At 49.3% G+C, this 18,369-nt stretch overlaps 2 protein-coding genes across 2 annotated transcripts; one reads left to right on the forward strand and one right to left on the reverse strand.

Annotated features, from left to right (window-relative positions):
* Window positions 1–4,015: 4,015 nt before the first annotated feature.
* LRR1 (leucine rich repeat protein 1) lies at window positions 4,016–12,891 on the reverse strand. The gene is made up of 4 exons (XM_074583598.1): window positions 12,471–12,891; window positions 12,269–12,367; window positions 7,684–8,411; window positions 4,016–4,984 (listed from the first exon to the last, which is right to left on the reverse strand). The coding sequence occupies exons 1-4, from the start codon at window positions 12,648–12,650 to the stop codon at window positions 4,732–4,734; spliced, it is 1,260 nt and encodes a 419-aa protein (XP_074439699.1). The 5' UTR covers window positions 12,651–12,891; the 3' UTR covers window positions 4,016–4,731.
* A 2,512-nt stretch (window positions 12,892–15,403) lies between these two features.
* Window positions 15,404–16,004, forward strand: RPS29 (ribosomal protein S29). The gene is made up of 3 exons (XM_074586914.1): window positions 15,404–15,554; window positions 15,707–15,806; window positions 15,894–16,004. Exons 1-3 carry the CDS (start codon window positions 15,493–15,495, stop codon window positions 15,900–15,902), a joined length of 171 nt encoding a protein of 56 aa, XP_074443015.1. The 5' UTR covers window positions 15,404–15,492; the 3' UTR covers window positions 15,903–16,004.
* The last annotated feature ends 2,365 nt before the right edge of the window (window positions 16,005–18,369 follow it).

Raw genomic sequence — 18,369 nt, forward strand, 5'->3', positions numbered from 1 at the left:
GCCGCCGCCGCCGCCGCTCCCGCAGGCAGCGCGCGCGCGCCGCCTCCGCCCCACGCGCATACGTCGCTGTACCTCATAGGGCGCCGCCCGCCCCGCCCCCGCCATCCTATTGGCCGCCGGCGCCGTCACTCAGGGCCGCTTCCCGCTTCCGCCGGGGCCCGAGGCGGGAGGCGCTGAGGGGAGGGCGCGCGGCCCCGGGCCCGCTCCCCGCCGGACGGCCGGGAAAGCGGCAGCCTGATTGGTCAGCGGTAATTGGGGGTCGGTGATTAGGCAGAGCGGGGGAGGCGGCTGTAATGGGGCAAATCGCTGCGGAACCGCAAGGACGGCAGAGGAAAATCCTTCTGGAGATGGGAGAGTAAGATACGGAAATGAAATCCTTCTAGCTTTGCAAGAATTGCATAAAATAATAGTGGAATTGCAAAAATAAGATAAATCAGCCTAGCTCTGCAAGAGTGATACACAATAAAATAATTCTAGGTTTGCAGGGATGATATACAATAAAATAATTCTAGATGTGCAAGAATAATATAAGAAAATACTCACAGGATAGCAAGAATGAGATAAAATCATTCTAGAATAGCAAGAATAAGGAATTCATTATGGAATGGCAAGAAGAAGATAAAACCGTCCTAGATTTGCAAGAATAAGATACAGGATTGCTAGAATGATACGTGATAAAATCATTCTAGATTTATAAAATGAAGTCATTCTAGAACCACAAGAACAAATCCATTCTAGAATTGCAAGAATAATACATGACAAGAGAATCACTCCAGAATTGCAAGAATGAGGTAAGAAAATAATTCTGGAATTGCAGGAATAATACACAAAAAAATAACTGCAAAATAACAAAAATATTTTGGTGAAGGAACTTTCCCTAATATCCAATCTAAACCTCCCCTGGTGCAGCTTGAGGCCGTTTCGTCTTGTCCCATCGCCTGTTCCTTGGGAGAAGAGCCCGACCCCCCCTGGCTACCCGCTCCTTTCAGGGAGCTGTAGAGAGCGAGAAGGTCTCCCCTCAGCCTCCTCTTCTCCAGGATGAACACCCCCAGCTCCCTCAGCTGCTCCTCAGAGGATTTGTTCCCTAGTGCGAGGGGCACATTCCAGCTGTATCCAACAGGAATTTCTGTTGCCATCTGTGGTCGCATGTTTGACGCGTGCCTTGCCCCGGGTTTTGCTACATTTACGAGGGTCTCCACTGCACCTCATCCCTTTCAGCGCTAAAATGCTGTTTCCAGAAGGCTGCTGCCACTTCCTCCTGCGCAGGGCGGCACTGATACACGCAGGTTTGAGGGTTTATTTTTCAGTCTGGGTTAACTTTACTACTCATTTCCATAATTTTAAGTATTTCCTGCCCCAAGAAGGCAGCCTCCACAGAGCCAGATTTAACATCTTGCACAGCTGCGGGTAAAACTGGCAACTGGAACGCCATCCAGTTGGGGTAACGGAGTTTCCCCATCACATGGGCAGCATACGGATAAACACCTTACAGATCACAAAGTGCTTGGATAATGCAAAGTGGCTTCAGCACAGCAAAATCAGGCCAATTAACAAACGATCCAATCTGCCGCTAGCCCAGCTTGCAGCAGCGCTCAGGAGTATCAAAGCAAATCTGCCATCAGGGCTCTTCCCCCTAGACGAGATGCCTAAGTGCAGGTTTCAGTTGCATTTCAAAGCGTCTCACATTAGGCAGCATCCTTAAACTGTGGGCGAGAGCCTCCGGCTGCTTTAATGCGATGAGACCGAGCCCCATAGTCCCCAGCTCTACACCTTCCAAGGCAAACACCAAACTTCTTGGGCACAACATTTAACAGAAGGGACCAGAGCGATGCTCCTCTGTTTAGGACACGTTTTTAATGAGTTTCACGGCTTGACCCTTGCTGACCAAAACTGAGCTTTGCGTAACTCAGCAAGTTTCTCCTCATCGCCTGGGCACAACAGGTGGTTTTCAAGCGAGGCATTAAAAAAGAGAGGGGCTGGGCTCTGTGACAGTTGGTTTGATTCAATCAGATTGCGTTGCTACAAATAGGAAACGCCACATAAATGGCCCTACAGAGCTCCCCACAAGCACAATAAATGAGGCAGAATAGTTTCTTTTGAGAATAATTTTTGCCCGGTCGGTCCCATTTTCTCTACGAAAAGCCCCAGATACAACAGTTGGGTCACGCACTCTCCTGCCTTTGCAATATCAGACAACAGAACCGTGCCCGTCTTTTGTCATCTACACCAGAGTCCGCACCTGCTCATCGGCCTTTCCCCCGCAAACGAGCCCAGCACAATGATGAAAAGCGAGCTGGAGTGGATCTACCAGACACCACAGCTGTCCTACTGGCGGGCAAGGCAAACCACTGGAGAAGATGCTCCTGAAAGGCTTCCTTCCTATATTTCCCTTTTCTTCATCTTTTGTTGGAAGGTGGGAAAGCAGGGAGTTTAGAAGTCTCCTCCGCGTGTTTGACTTCCATGGAGACAGCGAGATCACAGCATGCTGGGGATGTCGCTGCGTTGCTAGAAGGTGCTCTAGTACTAATGCAGGGATGGATGGGGAGGAACCTCTCCAGAAAGGGGCTCCAGCACCCTGCCGCCCTCCTCGAACAGTGTCAGCTACTGTAATTTCAGAGGATTAAGGGAAGCCAAGTCAGTTTTGGGGATGACATTCATTCGCTTCAGAGTTAATGGCACGCCAGCGTACACACAGAGGATTTAAAAACCATCAGTACAGCAAGATATTCCCAGAGAAAAAGCCTTTTCCCACAGTTCACTGCCTGCCTCTCATGCCAAGAGAGGCCACGCTCCTTTTCACATCAGCCTTTAACCCCCAGCTGGTCCCTTCTCCCAGTGGAGCAGGGCTTGGAAAGGACTTCCCAGCTGAGCCCACACCAGCCAGCTGCTCGCCTCCAGGCCAGGCAGGTGGGGCTCCTCCTCCACCCTGCACATCTGGCTTTCCGGGAGGCTGCGGCCACCCACACATCTGCAGCTGCATCAAAAATTCCTGGAGTCCCACAGGAGGCCCAATTTCTCTGTCTCCTCCACTTCCCTCCTCTTAATCACGCACTCCACCTAAAAGGTATTTTTGCAAATGAGTAATCTCCAGGCTGCTGCAATCAGGACGAGCTCTGGCTCCCTTTACAGCAGCATTAGCATATGACTATTTAAAAGCTCCCAGGGTTACCTCTGCGGTGCTTTTCGGAGATGGTTGTTGAGGTAAACAGGCACACTTGGCCTCCTCCTTCACAAGTTCTCTGTAGCTGAAGAGCAACAGAAGAGACGATTCATCCAAATCTTCCTGTATTTGCTTAAAAGTTACTGTTTTACAAATACTGTATAAAGACATCACAGTCCACGCTACTTTGACATTCGCAGAAAGTTTTAATGACGCTCAATATTTCTAGAATAAAGGTTCCTCTTCCTCAGGGAAACGCATCCCCTGGCCTTGTCAGAGCAAAGCCCTTCAGTAGGCGTGCTTCAATACTTGTTTCTGCTGTCAATGGCTTGGATTAGCCATTGGATTTCAATGGTTTGAAACTGATGATTTTGAAAATGTGGATGAAGCCAGTACCTTCTTCCAAAGCCCGCTGCCACCTTTCAGGCCGCTCCTCCCGCTACACATTGCATCAGGCTGTCTTCTGAAGCCCCGTCTAGATTGGTTCTGCACTCGCTAACTACAAATGTCTTGTTTTCCTATTGAAACTACACAGCGGCGCATTTACCTACGACCCAAAGAGATGCAGAATGCGCAAGTCACTCCTGGGCAGTCAATACCGCTTCAAAAATAACAGCGTAACATCCTCCCTCCAAGCCATCACGTGTCCCGGGGCATGGGATGCCTCCAGACATTTCAAGGGACTCTTGTTCTGTGCCGTTTCAATACCCCAGCCACGGACCAGCTGACAAGAAATGAAATAAGGGTGCGTGGATACTCTCCAGTATTTTGGTATCTTCACCAGGAAAAAGGGCAGGAGCTAATCCCTAGAATACACTGGATGAAAAACTCATTAGAGAAAACACAATTCACATATACATAGAAGGGTTTCAAAATTTAATAAGCTGTGACACAGTGAACAATTCAAGAACCTTAAAAACATGAGAGTTAAGAAACAAAGTTTAGGTCACATATTTAGAAAAAGACACTTCTTGTATCACAAAGAGATAAACCCATAAACATCTGCTCGGGTAAAAAAAACAGCAACGCTGGTCCCTGCTTGAAGCGAGAACGCTTGAACAGAACTTTTTAAAAAGCACCTGGAATTGCATGACCAGTTTTACACTGCTCACACCGTAATTTCTTCTCGTAGCAGCCTAACAAGTTGCTCTACAAGTAAACAAGTCGGGAAGAGCCCAGTCCAGGGATAAAGCCGACGCAGTCATCTTCTGTCGGCAGAGTTCAGAGCCTTAAGTGTAAGCAAAGCAGTTTGATACACGTTCACCTCCCTTCTCCTAGCAAGAAGAAACCACTTACGCCACAAAGCAAAGAAAACTGCCATGATACTCCGAACAAAGTCACAGTAATAGGAAAAAGAAAGCAAAATATGTTCTAAGAAAGATTCATTCAAGCTAAGCATCACTCTTTATTCCAACTGAAGAGAGACTCTAGTGGTGGAGGAACAGTCAGGCCACAGGATCAGGCTGACAGTGCCCCCTCACTGCAAGACTGACATTAACAAGCAGAAAACAATTTCAGGCTCCTCCATCACTGGACAGAACTTCAGGCAGAGCTCTTGCGCCCGATAATGGTCACCCGTTACTCTGCAGGTACCTGTCCAGGAACTGGGAATAGCAGTCTAGAGAACAGAAGTAGCAGATGATGGGTGCTTCCGTACCTCCCATGTTATCCACGAGGACCACGGTGTGAGCTACGTGATGGAGATTCATGGTCACCGTGATCTGAATGAAGCTGCTCAGACAGGCCCTGCCGCACTGGCATGTTTTAGCCACTTCCAGATCTTCGCAGAGGTGAGAAGGAAGGAGATGACAACCATAAGGGATTCTGTTGAACAAGAGGAGCAAGTGTGAATTCACTACAAAATTAACCAACGTCACTCAAACACAGTGACATGCCATATGCACCAGTTGGAAAAAACACCTTTCCAGGATCATAGACAAGGCAAATTTTAAATTTTGCCACTTGCAATATTGGAATTAAATGCCACTCTCCAAGACAGTCCCTGAAAACATACAACCATGTTAATGACCCCTAAGTACCAAGGACCTGAACTCTCGAAGACACTGCAATGGGAACCAGGGGGTTCACATAAATCATAACCTGTACCACAGCCATAGAGAATTAGAGAATTAAAAAGAAGATTAAGAATGAGAGAACTGGGCGCATACCTGCTCTTCCCTCACATTAGCCAGGAAAATCACTGTATTTCATCCTGGCCTGACAAAGCACCCATAATTTACTCCTCACTCTCTAATATGAAGAAGTGGTAGGAGCGTAAAAACGCTGCATCCAGAGGAAACGAGATAAAATGAGACTTTTCCCAGTAGTACTACATTGTGGGCAATAAATTAAGGTTCTCTTAATATACTGCTCTTTTTGTCCATCGTGTCAATGATGACATCCAGAGACAGGAAAAAGAATTGCTTCTTTTAAATTCGCAGCAGGGGGGCATTGTGTTTGGGGTACAAAATAAATAGTTTCCCTGAAGTACTCTCTCGAGTTAACTTCAAAGTGTGGGTATCGCCAGTGCCAGCTGTCACTCGACACTCGCAGACTGGGTCTCACTGACTCACAGCCCGACTACACCTACATATTCCCAATTCTTTCTACATACCATCATTCACATAGCTAAGACTCCTGTGGGTTTTTTTTCACCACCTCAATTTCAGGACATTTTTTTTTTCCGGTCAGGAAGAGCATCTTCACAGCTCTGGCACTTGCTCAGAATGTCACTATGAAGATTGATTTCCAAACATTTTCTTTCGCATCTTCCCTCCTTCTGTTTTCTTCCTTTCTCGAGGTTTTTACAGCCCATCATCACTCTGTTTCTCATTCTTTGTTAATTCTCACATCCAATGAATGGCAGACAGGATGTCTGTTGCCCACTTGTTAGACTTTTTTTTCTTTTTCTTTTCCATTTCATAGAAGGGTTTAGGTTGGAAGAGACCTTAAAGACCATCTCGTTCCAACCCCCTGCCCTGAGCAGGGACACCTCCCACCAGACCAGGTTGCTCAAAGGCCCAATAATAATAATTGGATAATCAGCACTCTGACCAATGCTGTCTCCTAATAATTACAGACCCGTGGGCACCCTTATCTCACTGAGGCTCCTGGAACAGAAGAGCCTTTTTTGTTCTGCGTGGTGCCATTTTCTTAAAGCCTGCTGCATGGGGGCCAGGGGCTGCGCTAACAACCAGGTATCCTTAGGTACTCCGGTAACTGAGCACCAAAATCTCACCAGCGTTGAGGGATTACATTTTCTGGGAAAAAAACCCAAGCCCTAATAATAGTTGTATCAAAACCACTGCAATTTCTATAAAGTTGGGAAAGGAGACACGTGGAGTTTAATTGCTGTAATAAAATCAGCAAGGTCAGAAGTGGGTTTTGAAGCAGAACATTTGGCTGCTCTGCTCATTTCCAGGGTGTGCCCTGCATGCCTGTGGACACCTTTAGCACAGACTTCTGAGCAATTAACCCATGTTTATGGGGCGCTCCCCACCCCCAAGGCAGGAACGGGCACAGAATGGAGATTAGGAACATTTCCAGTCTGTCTCTCAGCCCCTTTCTGTACCCGTGACTCTTTTCCATCTTCTTGCTCCCTTTCCACCCAGAACGGGGTGGGAGTAGCAGCACCTGGTGCCGGAAGGATCACAGGCAGCGGCACGCAGGCAGAGCTATGTCAGCAGTGTGAAGGAAGCAGAGAAAACTGGTAACAAACAGCAGCCTGGCCAGGCTCGTGTGTACTTGGTGAAATAATAATTTTTAAATTACCTTAGAACTGGGCTTCTCCGCCTAAGACGGAAAACCCTCACTGCACCACCAAAGGAAATTAACAGCTGAAGGAATACCTAAGGTAGGGAGAAGCCCACAGTGGGCAATGCCAACTCCGGTGTCACATTCGCCCTCTGAGAGGCGACCTTGCGCTACCTTTCTAACACTACTCGGCTTGTGCAAGGTCCCACTTCGAGCAGAAGCAGACAGATCCATGTCTGTAACCGTGAAGGTAACCTTTTGCCAACACGCTGTTCTCACACAGGAAAGGACAGTGATGGGCTCACGGGTATTACACACGGTTTTAGCGTACTTTAATGTGAGCACAGGATGAAGGGCAACCAGGTCTGAAAGCATTTTCCAAGCTAGAGCCCAACATAAAATATGATCTGTGCCACAAAATCCACTGCAATGTAAGCTCCTCAACACAAAATACCAGAATTGGTTCAGGGTTGTAGAACTGATTCTTGCTTGGGAAAGAATATTCTGTTACGGTGCCCCCATTTTGTGGATAAAAACATTTCAACCTATGGCTTTCTCTAAATGCTTCCAAGTCACTGATTACGGTGTTATCCTGTATAACAAAGGGATAATTTTACAAGTGGAATTAGAAGCAACTTTAACCTCATGATTTTAGTAGGTGAAGAGCAATTGCCACTGACAGGAGAAAAAAAAAATCAAGTCAGGAAAGTTTAGACTTGACAGATTTGAAAGGGATTAGGTGTAATGTCTACCCATCCTGCTACTCTTACCTGTAATTTATAGTTGCTCTTGCTGCGCACTCTAATAAAGTCAATGGTATTTTCAGTTGTATGTTGGGAACAAGCGGATTAGGCTGTTCAAAAGGATTTCCAAAGAGATCCAAGTTCTCAAGACAGAGTTTCCTAAAATCACTGGGCAAGAACGGAAGTTTGTTTCGAGCTGCCGACAGAAAGCGCAGATGATCTAACTGGCCAATCTTGAATGGCAACCTAATCAACTCATTGTCATCGAGCTTTAGGTTAACGAGTTCACGCAGCTGGCAAAACTGAATTGGAAGTGCTTTAATTTTATTTTGGCTGAGGTCCAAGAACTGAAGAGACTTCTGCAGGGTGGAGTTGCACAGAGCCCCACTGAAGGACTCCAGATGATTGTCGTGCAAATTAAGCTCCTGAAGACAGATCAGGTCACCAATAGTAGCTGGCAGCTGCTTGATATGATTATGACTTAGGTCTAGTTTTTGGAGTTTCTTCAAACAAAGGACACGCATGTCGATCCGAGCAAGTTTGCAGTATGAGGCTTGGAGATGTTCAAGGGAGTAAGGAAAGTTTTTGGTGAGAGGGTAGTCCCTTCTGGAAGTTATGATCATTTTGGTCTTAGGTTTTTCAACTTCTGACGTCTTTGCTGGTACCAAAGCAGAGAGCGGGAGAGCTCCTATGTCAGTCCCTTGGTGAGCCAGTCTCACAGCTGAAAGGAAATTCTTTAAACTGCTGGCATTTGCCTACAGAAAAACACAAATGTGGAATTAAAAGTTCATTATCCTTGTGCTCATTTGTGCTAACACTTTCTGAACTATTTTTGTACATGTATCAGGAGCTACCAACTCAGCAGGGCAATGAAATGGGAAACAACTCGGGTCTACCAGGCTGATGTGCCGTTTACAGTATTTAAGAACAAATAGCATGCAATTTCAATGAGAAGTTACAACCTCTCTGAATAATCTAGATCAAACAAACGGCATGGCATTACTCAGAAAAAGAACAAAGCACTGAATTCACAGCTGAAAATAAAGTACAGGAAAAAAACCACCTGATGCACTGTGATCTTCCTAACCTCCAGCATGATAAAGGGACAGTTTATAAAAACACACACGCGGAAATCAGAAATCTAAAACTTGACACAATCATTTCTGAAAGTTGCTGGGAACAATAAGCGTGGAAACTCAGGTTAAATTTAAACACAAAGGAAGGTGGAAAGCTTCAAGGCAGGTTAAATAGGTGCTTCTGGTCACACACAGCTCTTTTTGGTTGTGCCAGCCTCAAACAAGAGGATAATTATTTGCAGTCCTGCAAACAACTGACCAATTTTGCTTTAGATGGGATATAATACAATGGCAGTAAGGACAGAGCATGAAATTAATGACCTGTATTTTAAATAAAGGTCAAGAAAGCCGTGATACATTTGTTGTACTGATATAATCAACTTTTATGAATAAGAAGGTGACCAACTATTTCTCTTCTACATTTTCTAGCACGTCTCTACTCAACCTGAAGTGCAGTTGACAGACACTAACCTATAAAGTGAATTCTAAAACAAAAAGCACGATGCATCCATACAAGGAAAAGTCACCTCTCATTGCAGGAAAGAACAAACTTGGAGTTTTGGGATGGCGTGGAGTTGAGAGGTTTGCACTGTTCCCAGCTGTAACTTCCCCAAGCCTAGTGACACCCATTTCTGCACCCAAAAGACAATTTTGCTCCTAAATGTATTTGTTTATACCAAATTCTAGAGTGTCCAGAACCAGCTTACATAATACGCTACAAGTACTGAGCACAACAGAGCAATGATCTTGGAAACTTCTGGATGCTACTGTGATATAAAGACAATAATGGTCAAACATATTTGACTGCATTGCTAACCTAATGACCGATCTCCTCAATCACCCTGTGCACATCTGTTCTCTTATGTCCTGATGCGGCATCCTCCAGAGATAAGCAAGTTGCACATCAAATACCTTTGTTATCCAAGACCACCAGTGTTCATTATCTCAACGAATTTAACAAAAACATCTAGCTATGGGACTCTCCCTAACTACAGGCAGACTAGTCATGTTTCCAAGGGCAATAATTAGCTAACTAAACTTGGAAGTAAGAAGAAAAAAGTCCTTCATATCTGTAAACACCAAGTAAAATAACTAACTATACATTAGACTTGAATTACAGGCAATATTTCTTTGATCTCAAAGCATGAGACACAATAGATACCAGTTTCTTGTAGCCAAAAGCTCTAGGACATTAAGAGTAAGTTTGCACTGTTCATGTGAATTGAAATTAAGAGTACTTTGTATTCTGAATCTTTGAGACACATAATTTCCTCCACAATACCTTCGTAAAGGTAATGTAGTACCTGTAAACCTTGTTGTTGAGAAACCTTGAATATCTTGAGAAAAATAATAGGATACAACTAAGGAAAAAGGCAAAGAATTAGTTGGAAGCGCTCAGGATACAATTTTCTGCCACAAGTCTGAAGTCTGCACCACAGAAAAGATGTTGGGAAAAGAGGTTAATATGCGTTAATGCCTTACGAGTCCCTTGTTTCAGAACTAAATGAATGATGACAGGGCAATCAGAGATTACATGGATTTCAGACTTTGTGTGCGATGTAGCAGGCACAGGCTTGCTGAAGGAAAAAACCAAACCACAGTGATTTTATGATTTTTGCTCCAGGGTTGAATGCTCCGGACGGATGTTTCTCAGCTTAACTTCTGATGTGGCTGAATGCAGCAAATGGCACCGCCTGGCAGAGTACAAAGAGTGGAGTTTTGCATGGTCGCTGCACGCAATGAGCATAGACATACCTGGAAATCTCTTTTCTACAAAGCTTTTGTCCATCTTTGAGAGTTAAAAAGCCTTTCTGTAATGAAATTATGAAATAGCAGAAACACTATGGAAAAATTATCAATAATCTTAAATTGGTTTTCTGGATTTGGAGCATTTAAGAGGAATATGTATTATCACAACAGGCCTGCTTTTGCACCTTTGTTCCACGATAAAGCTTTTTGACTTCTCACACTTCAGCAGAAATACTCAGAGTAAAGGATGTAGAACAAGAAGTTATTCTGGATCTAACGCAACATGCATGAGTTTTCTTTTTTGCATAAGAGCACATTTGCTTACGACAAGAAAAACAATTCAATTGGATTTGGACACACACTGCTTCTTTTCTGTTTAACCCTGCTAAGGCGAACTGCTCTCTTCATCAAATTAAGGCTGCCTTCCTTACCACCATAGTCTTCACTCTTGCACAGACAAGGTACTTCCTAATCACCGTAGTCCTGCACCATATTCTGCAAAATCTTAGGCTACCACAACTATATTCAGGCTTATATTCAGTTATTGGCCTTACTCCCAATAAAATAATCACTTTTTCTTTCTTGCTGGGTCGTATTTGTTTTCTTTTCAGTATGTGACCATCCTGAGTACAGATTAATTCACATTGTTTCTTAAGCAGACCTCACAGCCTACCCTGAGCCCCACTGTGCTCTGGCAAAATTGTTGGTGCCTGTTGCAGCTGGAGTTTAAACACACCTCGTGCATTTCTCCTTAGCCAGGCCCTTTGAGAAAACATTTTGCTTCTGAAGGAGTAAACTTCAGCACTCATGATTACAGCTGCTTGGTCTGACATCACTGAAATTATTAAAGGATCTCCTTTGGGCCAAAGAATCACAGTTGCAATGGGAAGTCAAAGTGATTTTCCAAACAAAAAATCACTGTTAGTTGCTTTTATTAACACATCCTAACTCTAAGTTAGAAAAGCCATCCTGCTGTCCTTTTCTACAAGGCTACAAAAGATTACTAGAACAGGCACAGAAAAAAAAATGAACAGTGTAAAAACTGACCGTCAATGTGTAAATTTTTTTTGTGAATTTAGCATTATTAAAAGCATTTTAACAGCTTCCAAATATCCTATGCGCTGTAAACAAATACATTGGTGAGTCCTACTGTCAGCTAAGCATTAAGGTGAGATGGTGCCTCTACTGCTGATCCATACCGTGTGTTTCCAGCTCTGAAAACCACAGCGGGCACACTGCTTACCCACTCGGACATGAATATTTCTCAGTTTGTAGTTAGAAAAACTATAAGCAATGACCTGTTTGATAGAACTCATGGCCAAAGGGCAAGACGTTGCATCACAGAGATGAAAAGAGTTATTGCTTTCTAAATAGAAGACACAGAACTATAGGTGAAATGGACTTTTCTGCTCCTGCTGTTTCTCCGGAGGGAGCAGAAGGAGGGAGAACCAGAACGCAGCCCAACAAAGAAGCTGGGCTCAGCCTTCCTGGCACAAAATGAGCGGGTTTCTTTATATCTCCCTTTTTGCTGTAGCCTGCTGAGGACATACGAAGCCAAGCTCCTCCACGCCGCCTCCCTTACACCTCCTATGCCAAAGTTGTAGGAGGCCAAAAGAGACTGTTAAGACAGGACTTAGTCGCTGTGTGGCATTTGCTGGATGGACCCCAAGCCCGGGGACCACTGGGGCCCGTCCAGCACCCCGGCGAGCCGCCCCGCCGCCCCCGCAGGCCGCTGGCTTTCGAGTGGGAGCACCGATTCCTCAGGGGTGTCCCGGCCCGACACCCACCTTGCTGAGGCAGACGTCCACGGCGGGCTCCCGGAGGCGCACGGTGGCCTTGCCCTCCTCCACGAACCGGGTGAAGAACCGCTCGATGTTCTCCTGCACCTGCGGGACACAGCGGGACATCATCAGCCGCGGCGGCACGAGGGGACCCCCCCCAGCCGGGCCCGGCTCCCCCACCCTCGCCCCGCTCCGGTCCGGTCCCCACCTTGTAGCGAGTACCGACCCGGTCCCTCGCCGTGCACACCATGAGGTAAACCCCGCCGCCCCGGGCCCGTCCGGGCGGGCGGCCCAGCGAGAGGAGGGCCCTGGTGCCGCGGCCGCGGCCCCGCAGCCCGCAGGTGGGCAGGAGCCGGCTGACCACCTCCACCTCGCACTGCAGCCGCATCGCCGCCCGCCCCGCCGCCGGACAACCGTCCGATCCGGGGCGGGCGGCACCGCCCGGGGGCCTCCCGCGCTCCCCGCGCGCAGGCGCCCGCCGCGATGCCGGGCTGCCGTGGGCCCGGCCGACCGCCGCCGCCGCCGGGCAGGGGCCGCGGGGCCGCCCAGTGGAAGGGCTCTCAGGGCGGGCGGGGACGGCGGCGGTACGGGCAGTGCAGGCGGTACCGACACTACCGGCAGCTCCGGGCAGCCCGAGCGAGGGCCCCTCAGCGCAGGTCTGCGCGCCGGCGCCCCCTGCAGGAGGCGGTTGGCTGGGCTGGGCTGGGCTGGGCTGGGCTGGGCTGGGCGGGAAGAGACGGTAGCACGTGCGAGGCGCCTTAGAGAAGCTGAGGGAACGGCAGGCGTGAGGGGCCGTGGAGGAGCTGAGGGGACTGAAGGTGTGAGGGGACACAGGGGAGCTAAAGGGATGGGGGATGTGAGGGTCCATGGAGGAGCTGAGGGGGCGGCGGGTGTGAGGGTCCATGGAAGAGCTGAGGGGGTGGCAGGTGTGAGGGTCCATGGGGGAGCTGAGGGGGTGGCGGGTGTGAGGGTCCATGGGGGAGCTGAGCAGCCATGGAGGAGCTGAGGGGGCAGTGGGTGTGAGGGTCCATGGAAGAGCTGAGGAGGTGGCGGGTGTGAGGGTCCATGGGGGAGCTGAGGGGGTGGCGGGTGTGAGGGTCCATGGGGGAGCTGAGGGGTCGGTGGGTGTGAGGACCCCTCTGGGCTTGCTGGTCCCTGATGGCCCCTGGGATGCGGCCACTTATGGGGGCGAGTGGCTCTGCCACAGGTCCAACACCACAGGCAAATTTTTAGGGCAATTTCTACGATTGCAGCGTGTAATGGAGGAATACAGGGTTTACAGTAAATCCTTCTGTGTGTTCATTTGCAAAGGTACCAGCAAATACCAGCACTGATGTTCTGCCCAGCGCAGCGACAACAGAAACCACTACCAGTAAGTGATAGAACATCACCTCAGGGGTGGCTGCCTGTCCCTGGTGGGGCTGGCTTGCTGAAGGGTGGGTTTGGGTGTAACACCACCAGAAATAAGAGAAATGTTCAGAAACCGAGCTTGGGGAAAAGTTGTGTTTGTCTGTGCAGTCGCCATTTGGTTGATTTAGCTGCCAGCATCACACGTTATCTGCTCTGGAGGCAGAGGTGGCTCAGACTGTCTAAACGACAGGAGAACGTGAGGCCTCATGAAAGACTCATTCCCAAAATAACCGGGAGAAATTACATAAAGTGAAAAATTTGAAAAATTAAAGAATTCATGATGGTAGAGATAGGGCAGGTTGGGAATCTCCATTCTACAGTGAAATTTCAGCACCTGGGAAGAGTTGCTTTAATTGCAGAATCACAGAAACCTGGGTGCAGTAGATATTGGAATAATACCACTTAGAAATTGAAATAATACCACTGAATTTAACAGAATTCCTGGCTTGGGGGTGGAAGATGGGTGAAGCCAGCACTGTGTGAGCCCGGGCTGCTCGCTGCGGGGATGCAGGCGTTATGGTTGGAGCAACCCACAATAATTTATTCTCATTTAGACAATTATTCTCTCACCCGATGAACCCTCCCCTCCTGGGAAGGGGAATTGGGAAAAACAAGGAAACATGAGGGTTGAAATACAAACAGATTTAATAGGATAAGACCAAATAATTAACATTAATAACACTTAAAGAAACCATATTGATCCCAATACCATTATAAAATAGACAAGGACTAACTATACCCAGCCCATTCTATCACAGGACGCTGTGCACACCCAGCAGGGGACAGCCAATGTGGGACACTGCGAGCGCTGCAACTTCGGGAGGAAGGGAAGGGCGCAGGGCTCCGGCACCGGGGAGAGGAATGCTCAGGATCCCAGACATCAAGGGAGGGAAAAAAAACTCCACAGCAAACTTTGTAATTCCTATTGAATGTGCCGGTTTTGGTATGAAATAACCTTATTGTCAGCTTGGGTCAAGCGCCCGGGTCTCACTCCTCCTCATCCCTGCACCTGGCTAAACTTGAAAACACTGAAACCTTGAGACCCACATCCCACAGCTGACCATAAAGTAAATATTTTCACCAATTTGGACGCCAGAGTTTTCTAAAAGTGCAGTTTTCCTAAGCATTAGAAGAGACTTTACCAAAAAGTGAGATTACTGGAAGAGAAATGGGTCCTGCGTAGCTCAGGCCGGGCCGGCAGACATGGCTGCCCTGCGGCGGCCCCGCCCGCAGTGTCAGTTTCAGGCCAGCAGGGGGCGCCGCGGCGCGCGCGCGCTGCCCCTGCGGCGGCGGGCGGCCGGCAGGAGGCGGTATCCACGCGAGGAGGGCAGGAGAAAAAGGCGGGAGCGGCGCGCGGCCGCAAAAGGAGCCCGCGTCTCTCTGTGTTGCCCAGGCTACGCTGCAGTGGCTATTCACAGGCGCGATCCCGCTACTGACCGGCACGGGAGCTTTGACCTGCTCCGTCTCCGACCTGGGCCGGTTCACCCCTCCTTAGTCAACCTGGTGTCCCCCGGCTCCCCGGGGCTCACCATATTGATGCCGGCCTTAGCGCGGACGCCCGCTCGGCATAGCGCACTGCAGCCCAGAACTCCTGGGCTCAAGCGATCCGGCGGGCTCAGCCTCCCGAGTAGCTGGGACTACAGGCGCGCGCCACCACGCCCGGCGTTTACATTTCTCGCGCCGCCGCCTCTACTGCCCTGCCGCCGCTGACGTCACGGCGGGGGGCGGGGCCGCGCCGCAGGGCGGGAGCACGCAGGGGGTGATCAGCGCACGCACCGGCCGCCATCTTTCTCTTGCAGCTCGGCGGGCAAGCAGGCAGCATGGGCCACCAGCAGCTCTACTGGAGCCACCCCAGGAAGTTCGGCCAGGGCTCCCGCTCCTGGTCAGTACGCGCCCCAGGGGCTCCCCTGCTGGCTGCTGGGTTCTCCCAGCTGTAGCAGCCGCCTCGCTCTGTCCCTTCTCTGCCCATCCCTCTGCCCCGCGCCGCCATTACCCCCCCTCACCGGCCTTGCTCTCTCACTTCTCCCCTTGTAGCCGCGTGTGCTCTAACCGCCACGGCCTCATCCGCAAGTACGGCCTGAACATGTGCCGGCAGTGCTTCCGGCAGTACGCCAAGGACATCGGCTTCATTAAGGTGAGGGCCGGGGCCGTGCGGGAGGGGTGGGTGTGCTGGGTGTGCCGCTTCCCGCTGACGCCTCTCGCTTTTCTCGCTCTCTTGCAGCTGGACTGAGCGCCGGGAGGATGAGGCTGTCACCAGAAGCTCCCGGGGGTTCCCTGACACATCGACAACATCTCGGCACAGCTATACTCAATAAATAGTCTCCCTGCCCTACTGATGTGTGTGCATTTGCCTTTTGTAAAGGTTCCAGTGGCTGCGGGACTTCCATCCTCTCAACAGTAGTCCTCTCAGAGGGGTGGGTGCTGCACTGGGGGCAGGCAGAGAGTCTGCCTTGAAGTCGTTAGCTTTCTGCCCAAAAACCATGTGGGCCTGGGAGTGCTGATGCTGGTGTGATGCCTCAGAGCCCTCAGGTTTGCAAGTGGAGCAGTGGAACGGTTTGCTTAAGATGGCGGGTAGGTGAATGGCTGGGCAGTTTGCTGGAGTGCTGCTGCCAGTAATGCCAGGCTGGCTTGGGTTAGGTACTGGCAAACTCTGCTCTTGCTGAGGTAGAAAATGGGGGTGTTAGAGCATATCTGTGGTGCAGGGCTGTACCTCAAACTTTACCTTTACAGGTATGTGGGCCAGAAAAGGACAAAGAGAGGGTGTATTCAGACTAGATACAAGGAAGAAATGTTCTACACTGAGGGTGGTGAGATGCTGGCCCAGGTTGCCCAGAGGTGGGTGATGCCCCATCCCTGGAAGTGTTCCAGGCCAGGCTGGACAGGCCTCTGAGTAACCTGATCTAGTTGAAGATGTCCCTGCTCATGGCAGGGGGTTGGACTGGATGGCCTTTAAAGGTCCCTTCCTACCCAAACCATTTCATCATCTGAGGGAAAATGCTGTCATCCTAGGATCTTCCCTTTGCCTGGAGGTGGTGACATCAGACTGAGCAGGTTTCTGGAAGGGTTTCTATGTTCTAACCATGCACCAGTTCTCAAAGTCCCACGTGGACTGTTGTGTGTGATGATGCTGAGCTGCTGTGGTGTGCCTGCTGCAGCCCAGGAGAATGGCGGGGAGCGAGCAGCTCCCCTGGCTGCCCCCAGAGGCAGCCCCGTGTGGCACGCAGGGGTGTGGGTTTGGGGGCACCTGGGGAGCTCTGGCTGGTGCTGGTCCAGGTTCGGTGCTGGGCTGGGGAAGGGTCGGCCTTGCTGCAGGTGGAGGCACTGTTGGGCCTGTCAGTCTCTGAATGAGAAATGGCCAAACCCCTGGTTCCCAGGCGGAAACTGCAGTGTAAAGGTGAACTATGCTAAATAAATGAAAAAAAAAATTGTTTGGTGATTGATTATTTGTTTTCCAATATCTGCTGATCTACAGAGTTGAATCCTATGGGGTGTGTGCTTTTTGTTTCAGTGCGATTCTGAAAAACCAGAAACACAAATTGAATTTCTAACCAATTACTGAATTTCTTACGTTTCTATGGTTCTCACTGGGGAAGAGTAAGTCATTTGTTCTTAAGCATTATTTTAACCCATGTTACAATCTGTTCCTGACCCCCAGCAGAGAGCGGGGAGCTTCAGCGCCAAGCTGGTCTCAGCAGCTGGTGTGAGTCCCTGTGAGCGCTGCTGGGGAGCCACAGAGGAGCTGGTGGCACTCGGTTAAGCTGTTGCTTGTTCCTTGAGCTGGCCATGTGCCCTTGTGGCTAAGGCCAATGGTCTCCTGGGGCACACTAAAAAGACCGTGGCCAGCAGGTGGAGGGAGGTTATCTTCCCTGTCTGCTCTGCCCTGGGGAGGCCACATCTGCAGTGCTGGTGCCAGTGGTGGGCTCCCCAGGTCAAGGACAGGGAACTACTGGAGAGAGTCCAGCGGAGGCTACAAAGATGGTCAGGGACTGGAGCATCTCTGTGCTGAGGACAGGCTCAGAGCCCTGGGGCTGTTCAGCCTGGAGAAGAGAAGATGAGAGGGGATCCCATCAATGCTGAGCAATATCTACAGGGTGGGTGGCAAGAGGGTGGGGTCAGACTCTTCTCAGTGGTGCCCAGTGACAGGACAAGGGGCAATGGGCACAGACTGGAACACGGGAAATTCCATCTCAACATGAGGAAAAACTTCTTTCCTTTGAGGGTGGCAGAGCCCTGGAAGAGGCTGCCCAGAGAGGCTGTGGAGTCTCCTGCTCTGGAGACATTCCAAAACCGCCTGGACGCATTCCTGTCCAATCTGCTCTGGGTGACCCTGCTTTGGCAGGGGGTTGGATGAGATGATCTCCAGAGGTCCCTTCCAACCCCTGCCAGTCTGGGATTGGACCCCATGGACAAGGATAACTGGGTAGAGGAGTGAAATGTATGGAGTGGATGTGGTTTTTGTTCCACGCTCTTTTCATACACCTCTTAAGAACTGACAATTAAAAAAACACCCTCTGTACCAAATAGCTAGGGATAGCCATTGAAAAGCAGCTTCCTACTTGACAACAAAACTAAAATATGTTTTTGAATTACTTCGTACACATTACAGTACCTGAATTGCCACCTTGCAATTTTGTAAACGCTTTAAATGTCCTTGCCTTTTCCCTATTCTATTGCTCCCATCTTTTAAGTCTAGCGGG

Source organism: Larus michahellis, chromosome 4 (assembly GCF_964199755.1).
Source record: "Larus michahellis chromosome 4, bLarMic1.1, whole genome shotgun sequence".
NCBI lineage: Eukaryota > Metazoa > Chordata > Aves > Charadriiformes > Laridae > Larus > Larus michahellis.